Source organism: Heptranchias perlo, chromosome 11, assembly GCF_035084215.1.
Source record: "Heptranchias perlo isolate sHepPer1 chromosome 11, sHepPer1.hap1, whole genome shotgun sequence".
Lineage (NCBI taxonomy): Eukaryota > Metazoa > Chordata > Chondrichthyes > Hexanchiformes > Hexanchidae > Heptranchias > Heptranchias perlo.
Window position 1 is genome coordinate 56,135,723 of NC_090335.1, and position 9,903 is coordinate 56,145,625.

The 9,903-nt window shown below is 44.6% G+C and overlaps 1 protein-coding gene across 1 annotated transcript in view; it reads left to right on the top strand.

Annotated features, from left to right (window-relative positions):
• The window catches only part of zbtb11 (zinc finger and BTB domain containing 11), a 41,730-nt gene that overhangs the window by 28,156 nt on the left and 3,671 nt on the right, over positions 1-9,903 (top strand). The window contains exon 10 of the mRNA XM_067993094.1: positions 3,322-3,497. Within this exon, the coding sequence (XP_067849195.1) occupies positions 3,322-3,497 (176 nt within the window). The remainder of the gene's footprint in view (positions 1-3,321; positions 3,498-9,903) is intronic.

Here is a 9,903-nt window from a genome sequence, read left to right on the forward strand (position 1 = left end):
TGGGCTGAGAAAATCATGTCAAATATTTTGTGACCAGCCCAGTAGCCGCATTGGCTTTCTAGGAGAATTTCTTCTGCTTGTTTAGTTGGCAAAGTATGATCCAGGCGAGAATTTTACTTGCCATCAATAGAAGGGAAATCCCACGGTGACTATCTCAGCATTAGCAGAGGTGCAAAATGTCTTTGAAATCTTGGGGTGCAGTTTCATGTTCTCAGATTTAATTGTAAAGGGTGAGGAGTCTCTGAAGATTGTGAACCCCCCACCCGTGCTTGTAGGCCTTCGCAGGGATACCATCCGAACTGGCTGCTTTTCCACCCGATATTTGCCGAACCACAAATTGGATTTCAGCAGTGTTGGGTGGGATGATAAGTTGGCCTTGCAGTGGTAGTTGTGGTATATCATTTAGCGCAGACACTGCAGAGGGACATTTGAGGACTTGGTTGAAATGGCCCATGGAATCTTGGCCCAGTGTTCCAAGATTTCTGCTAGCAACTTAGTGCCATCTTCACTTCGAATGAGGACATGCCACTTGTCCATATACAGCCTTTAGTTTGTCGAAGAAGTGCATCATGCCCTTTTGGCCAGCGGCTGATTGCAGCATCTCAGCCTTCATCTTCCACCATTTTTCCTTCATAGAGCGAAGCATAGTGTGAGCTTGCTGCAATACAGTCTTCTTCACCAAGCAGCTTTTATCATTAATCCAAGAGGTGAGTAGAATGCATGGAGGCCAGAAGCTGTCTGATTTTCCTCATCATTGTCATCAAACATTTTAGGTTCAATAAAGCGAAGTACTTCTGTGGAGGTGCAGTATACAGCTTTCTTGAAGTTTGACCGCATACTTTCAACATCACTCATTTGATGTTGGATGTGTCGCTCGATATCTTGCTTGATTTCAGGACATTCTCAAGCTTACCCATCAGCTCAACACGTGTGTGTGGTAATCCTCGAGTGCATGCACATTGTTCAGCATACAGTTTGCTGCGGTACTGCTCGAGGCATTCGAGAAGTGTGACAGGGAAATCTATATTTGATACTGCATAGAAGGCCTTCATCGGCTCCATGCAAAAACAAAAGTAATGCAGATAACCATTCGTGACGTGCTTTTTGCCGATTGTGTATGACTCGGCCACTCTCGAGGGCATGCAGCTGCTATCTGACTGCGTGGCTCAACTAGCACAACATTTTGGCCTTACAGTGAATTCTTAAAAGTCTGAAGTCATGGTCCAACCCATACTTGGTCATCCAGTCATACCCCCTATGGTTACGACCAGTAACAAACCACTTAAAGTCACAGAAAAATTCTACTACCTCGGTAGCGTACTCTCGCAGAATGCCATAATCGACGACGTCACTCGCTGGATTGGCAGGGCCAACTTGGCCTTTGGTAAACTCGATTGGAGACTCTGGCAGGAACAAGGGGTTAGTCTGTCAACGAAAGTTTCTATATACCTGGTGAACTGTTGTTCTCACCCCACTACTATGTGGATTGGAGTTGTGAATCTGTTACTGCTGTCTCATCAAGTCAAGTGACCATTTCCACTTGTGACGTATCGCTGGCATCAAGTGGCAGGACAGAGTGCCTATCATCCATGCGCTGCAATATAACTGGAATTGAAGCCAAGATGAAAAAGGTCCAGTTGTGTTGGTCTGAACGAGTCATTTGCATGCCCGACTATAACAACAACAACTTGCATTTATATATCGCCTTTAACATAGTAAAACATCCCAAGGAGCTTCACAGGGGTGTTACCAAACAAAATTTGAAAAGAGCCACATCGTGAGATAATAGAACAGGTGCTTGGTCAAAGAGGTAGGTTTTAAGGAGTGTCTTAAAGGAGGGTAGAGAGGCATAGAAATTTAGGGAGGGAATTCCAGAGCTGAAGGCATAGCTGCCAGTGGAGGAGCGATTAAAATCGGGGATGGCCAGAATTGGAGGAGCGCAGAGATCTCAGAGGGTTGTAGAGCTGGAGGAGGTTACAGAGATAGGGAGGGGCATAGGCATGGAGGGATTTGAAAACAAGGATGAGAATTTTAAAATCGAGGCATTGCCAGACCTGGAGCCAATGTAGGTCAGGGAACACAGGGGTGATGGGTGAACGGGACTTGGTGCAAGTTAGGATACGGGCAGCAGAGTTTTGGATGAGCACAAGTTTACGGAGGATGCAAGGCGGGAGGTCGGCCAGGAGAGCATTTGAATAGTCGAGTCCAGAGGTAACAAAGGCATGGATGAGGGTTTGAGCACCAGAGGTGATGGAGCGGATTTGGGTTCGGAAGCTCATCTAAGTGTCAGATAGAATACCAAGGTTACGAGCGGTCTGGTTCAGCCTCAGACAGTGGCCAGGGAGAGGGATGGAGTCGGTGGCTAGGGAACAGAGTTTGTGGTGGAGACCAAAGAGAGTGGCTTTGGTCTTCCCAATATTTAGCTGGAGGAAATTTCTGCTCATCCAGAGCTGGATGTTGGACAAGCAGCGTGACAAATCAGAAGCAGTGGAGGGGCCGAGAGAGGTGGTGGTGAGGCAAGGCTGGGTGTCATCAGCATATTGTGTTTTCTGATGATGTCGCCAAGGGGCAGCATATGGATGAGAAATAGGAGGGGGCCAAGGATAGATCCTTGGGGGACTCCAGAGTTAACAGAGTGGGAAGAGAAGCCATTGCAGGTGATTATAGAATTACCAAAGATGTCTTCGAAAGTGAGCTGCAGTCCAGAAATTGCAACAGAGGTGGGCAGATGAAATGCTGTAAAGACAAACTAAAGGCCACCTTGAAATCTACGATATTAACCCCAGCACCTAGGAAAACAGCCACCGACATCACAATGATGTCATGTCCGTCACGTCGGTTTGAATGAATTTGAGGCTGTGAGGTTGAAAAATCTGGAATGCAAGGCAGTTTATCCGCCTCACCTGTCTTTCAATGCGGCCTTATACCTGCGTCTAGGATTGGGCTCTTCTTCCATCAATGCACCGATAACAACTGAGACTTATCCAGCAATTTGACAGGAGACTGCATCACCAATAGAGTTTACACTGCTGTAACGTGACCTTTCCACTTTTTGCATATTAATTTATGGCTATTTTTATAATTTGTATCTATTGGAAATCTGAGTGACTGAACTTAATTTCACTTAAGATTCTTCGCAGCTGTTCAAGCAGTTGCTCTAATTCATCCTGTTTGTTGAAGATCAGAACCTAGAGGTTTAGATGTGATTTTCTTTTAATAAGGATAACTTATGACCCACTTCAGTATTTAGTCACATAGGAAAATAGCCTTCTGAGACCTACAGGAAACAGTATGTCCAATGTTGATGTTTTCTACTTTCAGGTGTAATGTCTGTGGAAAAGAATTCTTTGAAAAAGCTCTTTTTAGGCGACATGTAAAGAAAGCCACTCATGGCAAGAAAGGCAGAGCCAAGCAGATGCTGGACCGTACCTGTGAGCATTGTGGGAAGAAGTTTTCACAACTTAGAGAGTATAGGAGGCATATGAACAATCATCAGGGTAAGCACTAAAAAGCATAATTAAACCAAAGTGAAATTAATATTGACTTTAAGCTTTGCCTTTCAGGCTGATAATTGGACAAGTCGATTGGTCACATTTTTAAAATCGGTAGGTGCCACAGTGGTGGAAAAATGGAAATGCTGTGACACGGTGTCTTATCGAAGAAATTGAACACTTCAAAAAAAAATCCATCATCTACATTCTCTTTTCATCTTCATATACTGTTCCTCTGATCATGCTGAGCTGTTTGTTGGACCTTTCCCTCCTGTCCTCTCTCTGCTCCTCCCTTCCTCGGCTGAAGTGGCTCACCTCCCATTTGGCTCCTCCACCATTCGTTAGTGCACCAATACTCTGCATCATCAGTTCAGGTGTCAGGTTCTTCAACATAGAAATATATATTTTACATCTGGTTTGCAGATCCTTTTTCCTTTTATACTGGATACAGCAACGGCAATGGGCCCCGACAACATCCCGGCTGTAGTGCTGAAGACTTGTGCTCCAGAACTAGCCGTGCCTCTAGCCAAACTGTTCCAGTACAGCTACAACACTAGAATCTACCCAACAGTGTGGAAAATTGCCCAGGTATGACCTGTCCACAAAAAGCAGGACAAATCCAATCCGGCCAATTACCGCCCCATCAGTCTACTCACAATCATCAGCAAAGTGATGGAAGGTGTCGTCGATAGTGCTATCAAGCAGCACTTACTCACCAATAACCTGCTCACCCATGCTCAGTTTGGGTTCCGCCAGGACCACTCAGCACCAGACCTCATTACAGCCTTAGTCCAAACATGGACAAAAGAGCTGAATTCCAGAGGTGAGGTGAGAGTGACTGCCCTTGACATCAAGGCAGCATTTGACCGAGTGTGGCACCAAGGAGCCCTCAGAAAATTGAAGTCAATGGGAATCAGGGGGAAAGCTCTCCAGTGGCTGGAGTCATACCGAGCACAAAGGAAGATGGTAGTGGTTGTTGGAGACTTATCATCTCAGCCCCAGAACATTGCTGCAGGAGTTCCTCAGTGCAGTGTCCTAGGCCCAACCATCAATGACCTTCCCTCCATCATAAGGTCAAAAATGGGGATGTTCGCTGATGATTGCACAGTGTTCAGTTCCATTTGCAACCCCTCAGATAATGAAGCAGTCTGTGCCCGCGTGCAGCAAGACCTGGACAACATCCAGACAAGTGGCAAGTAACATTCACGCCAGACAAATGCCAGGCAATGACCATCTCCAACAAGAGAGAGTCTAACCACCTCCCCTTAACATTCAATGGTATTACCATTGCCGAATCCCCCACCATCAACATCCCGGGGGTCACCATTGACCAGAAACTTAACTGGACCAGCCACATAAATACTGTGGCTACAAGAGCAGGTCAGAGGCTGGGTATCCTGTGGCAAGTGACTAACCTCCTAACTCCCCCAAAGCCTTTCCACCATCTACAAGGCATAAGTCAGGACTGTGATGGAATACTGTCCACTTGCCTGGATGAGTGCAGCTCCAACAACACTCAAGAAGCTCGACACCATCCAGGACAAAGCAGCCCGCTTGATTGGCACCCCATCCACCATCCTAAACATTCACTGCCTTCACGGCGCAACGTGGCTGCAGTGTGTATCATCCACAGGATGCACCGTAGCAACTCGCCAAGGCTTCTTTGACAGCACCTCCCAAACCCACGATCTCTACCACCTAGAAGGACAAGGGCAGCAGGTACATGGGAACAACACCACCTTCACGTTCCCCTCCAAGTCACACACCATCCCAGCTTGGAAATATATCGCCGTTCCTTCATCGTCGCTGGGTCAAAATCCTGGAACTCCCTTCCTAACAGCACTGTGGGAGAACCTTCACCTCACAGACTGCAGCGGTTCAAGAAGGCGGCTCACCACCACCTTCTCAAGGGCAATTAGGGATGGGCAATAAATGCTGGCCTTGCCAGCAACGCCGACATCCCATGAACGAATAAAAAAAAAATATTTTGGTGTTACGCTGATTGATTTAGATGACATACAACTGCTAACTGCCCCCACTATCCCAATTCACAGGGTTGACAATAGTATTTTGGCAAAGTGTAATAGCAGGCACTACCATCCAGTGAATCAAGAAATTATTTTTGTTTCCTTTTTATTTTTCTATTTTTGTTTTCTTTCTTGCTTTGTTTCCTTGCCTCTCTAGGTTGATGTAGTAACTTTTATGTTAACTGGGTTGACCGTACCCATATTTCTTAGCAACAACAAAACCACCTTATAATGACTGGATCATTGCAGATAACAGGTAGTTTTGATCCTTTTATTACAAGTGCTTTTGACATTAAAGCAAAATGAATGTGAATTGGTGGAAAAGGATATAAAATACTGAGTTCAGAAAGCTGCACTATTTTTAGATTTCATGTGTCCTGAGTACTCAATTGATTATTTTTCTCTAATGGAATGTTGACAAAGTAATTGTTTGCTGTGGACTTGAAATCCTGACATATTAAACTGTTTGGTTCACTATAGTGGATGGTATGGTACATATAGAACTACAGTTGCTGTGATTAAAGTATACACAAATGTTCATTCAGTGGATAATAGATACCAAATATTTTATTAATCAGTTTTGTCCACAAGAAATCCTAGTTTTTTTAGGAGGAGACGTGAGAAAATTGGCAAGATAGGAACATAGGAACAGGAGTAGGCCATTCAGCCCCTCGTGCCTGCTCCGCCATTTGATAAGATCATGGCTGATCTGTGATCTAACTCCATATACCTGCCTTTGGCCCATATCCCTTAATACCTTTGGTTGCCAAAAAGCTATCTATCTCAGATTTAGCAATTGAGCTAGTATCAATTGCCGTTTGCGGAAGAGAGTTCCAAACTTCTACCACCCTTTGTGTGTAGAAATGTTTTCTAATCTCACTCCTGAAAGGTCTGGCTCTAATTTTTAGACTGTGCCCCCTACTCCTAAAATCCCCAACCAGCGGAAATAGTTTCTCTCTATCCACCATATCTGTTCCCCTTAATATCTTAAACTTGGATCAGATCACCCCTTAACCTTCGAAACTCCAGACAATATAACCCCAATTTGTGTAATCTCTCCTCGTAACTTAACCCTTGAAGTCCGGGTATCATTCTAGTAAACCTACACTGCACTCCCTCCAAGGCCAATATGTCCTTCCGAAGGTGCGGTGCCCAGAACTGCTCACAGTACTCCAGGTGCTGTCTAACCAGGGTTTTGTATAGCTGCAGCATAACTTCTGCTCTCTTGTGCTCTAGTCCTCTAGATATAAGGCCAGCATGCCATTAGCCTTCTTGATTATTTTCTGCACCTGTTCATGACACTTCAGTGATCTATGTACCTGAACCCCTAAGTCCCTTTGGACATCCACTGTTTTTAACTTTTTACCATTTAGAAAGTACCCTGTCCTATCCTTTTTTGATCCAAAGTGGATGACCTCACATTTGTCTACATTGAATTCCATTTGCCACAGTTTTGCCCATTCACCTAAACTATCAATATCGCTTTGTAATTTTATGTTTTCATCTACACTGCTTACAATGCCACCAATCTTTGTGTCATCGGCAAACTTAGATATGAGACTTTCTATGCCTTCATCTAAGTCGTTAATAAATATTGTGAATAATTGAGGCCCCAAGACAGATCCCTGCGGGACTCCACTAGTCACGTCCTGCCAATGTGAGTACCTTCCTATTATCCCTACTCTCTGTTGCCTTTCGCTCAACCAATTTCCTAACCAAATCCGTACTTTTCCCTCGATTCCATGGGCTTCTATCTTAGCTAACAGTCTCTTATGTGGGACCTTATCAAATGCCTTCTGGAAGTCCATATAAATAACATCCATTGACATTCCCCTGTCCACTACTTTAGTCACCTCTTCAAAAAATTCATTTAGGTTTGTCAGGCACGACCTACCTTTCACAAATCCATGCTGGCTCTCTCTCATTAACTGAAAATTCTCGAGGTGTTCAGTCACCCTATCCTTAATTATAGACTCCAGCATTTTCCCCACAACAGATGTTAGGCTAACTGGTCTATAATTCCCTGGTTTCCCTCTCTCTCCTTTCTTAAAAAGCAGAGTGACATGTGCAATTTTCCAATCTAGAGGGACAGCTCCTGAATCTAGAGAACTTCGAAAGATTACAGTTAAGGCATCCGCAATGTGCTCACCTACTTCCTTTAAAACCCTGGGATGGAAACCATCTGGTCCTGGGGATTTGTCACTCTTTCGTGCTATTATTTTCTTCATTACTGTTGCTTTACTTATGTTAATTTTATCGAGTCCCTGTCCCCGATTCAATATTAGTTTTCTTGGGATTTCCGGCATGCTATCCTCTCTTTCGACTGTAAATACTGACGCAAAGTAATTGTTCAACATGTCTGCCATTTCCCCATTGTCAATGACAATATCCCCACTTTCAGTTTTTAAGGGGCCAACACTGCTCCTGATCACCCTCTTCTTCCTAATATAACTGTAAAAGTTCTTCGTATTGGTTTTGATATCCCTTGCGAGTTTCTTTTCATACTCTCTTTTTTTGTAGCTTTTACTATTTTTTGCTATTGTGCGATTTTTTGCCTTTTTGTATGCCCTTTCCTTATGTCTTATACTGTCCCTTACCTCTTTAGTTGTCCACGGCTGTTTTTTTTGGCAAGTAGAGTTCTTGCCCCTCGGGTATAAACCGATTCTGTGTCGCGTTAAATGTTTCTTTAAACATTTCCCACTGATCATCAGTCGTTTTATGTTTTACCCATTAACAGATTTGCCCAGTTTACTGTGGACAGTCTCTGTCTCATCCCATTGAAGTCGGCCTTGCCCAAGTCTAGAATCTTAGCAGCTGATTCACTTCCCTTTCAAACACTACATTGAACTCGATCATGTTATGATCACTATTGGAAAAATGTTCATGCACAGTTAAGCTGTTAACTAAATCTGGTTCATTACTCATTACTAAATCTAGTATGGCTTGCCCCCTTGTTGCCTCTAGGACATACTGCTGTAGAAAACTATCCCGGACACACTCAAGAAATTCACTATCTTTCTGACAGTTGCTAGTCTGCTTTTCCCAATCTATGTGAAGGTTAAAGTCCCCCATTAAGACCACTATACCTTTGTTACACGCTTGTCTAATCTCTGCATTTATACAATCTAGCACTTCAGAGCTGCTGCCAGGGCTCCTATATACAACTCCCACTATAGTCTTAGATCCTTTCCTATTTCTCAATTCAACCCATAAGGTCTTTGTTGGCTGCTTACCTCTCGTTATATCCCCCTTTATCATTAAGGCTACTCCTCCCCCTCTTCCATTTTCCCTATCTCTCCTGTAGACCTTATAACCCGGTATAATTAGTTCCCAATCCTGACCATCCTGCAGCCAAGTCTCAGTAATAGCTATCATGTCATACCCTCCAATTTGAATTTGAACCTGTAGTTCATTTAATTCATTCCTTATACTCCGTGCATTTGTATATAGAACTCTTAGTTAGGCCACACACCCTAGCCTGACCTTCAGCTTTAATGCTGGGTTACGCCTTCTAGTTTTTACTTTATCTGTAGTGCCTAAAGTACAATTTCTTTCCACTGCTCTAGCTTTTCCCTTTCACTTGTTCTTGAACAACTGTTTGTACTATTTGTATTGTAAATTTCCCCTGGGTCTTCCCCTCTCTTGCTGCTCTCAACCTTACTCCCTTCTGACTCCCCGCTCAGGTTCCCATCCCCCTGCCACTCTAGTTTAAACCTTCCCCAACAGCACTAGCAAACACCCCGGCGAGGACATTGGTCCCAGTCCTGCTCGGGTGTAACCCGTCACGCTTGTACAGGTCCCACCTTCCCCAGAACTGGTCCCAATGTCCCAGGAATCTAAATCCCTCCCTCCTACACCATCCCTGCAGCCACACATTCATCCGGTCTATTCTCCTGTTCCTATACTCACTAGCACGTGGCACCGGTAGTAATCCTGAGATCACTACCTTTGAAGTCCTGCTTTTTAATTTATCGCCTAACTCCTTAAATTCACCTTGCAGGACCTCATCCCTTTTTTTACCTATGTCTTGGTACCAATATGGACCACGACTACTGGCTGTTCACCCTCCCCCTCCAGAATGCCCTGCAGCCGCTCTGCGACATCCTTGACCCTAGCACCAGGGAGGCAACATACCATCCTGGAGTCACGTTTGCGGCCGCAGAAATGCCTATCTGTTCCCCTTACAATTGAATCCCCTATCACTATAGCCCTGCCACTCCTCTTCCTCCCCTCCTGTGCACCAGAGCCACCCATGGTGCCACGAACTTGGCTCTTGCTGCTTTCCCCTGATAAGCCATCTCCCCCAACAGTATCCAAAGCAGAATATCTGTTTGAGAGGAAGATGGCCCCAGGGGACTCCTGCTCTACCTGCCTAGTCCGTTTAC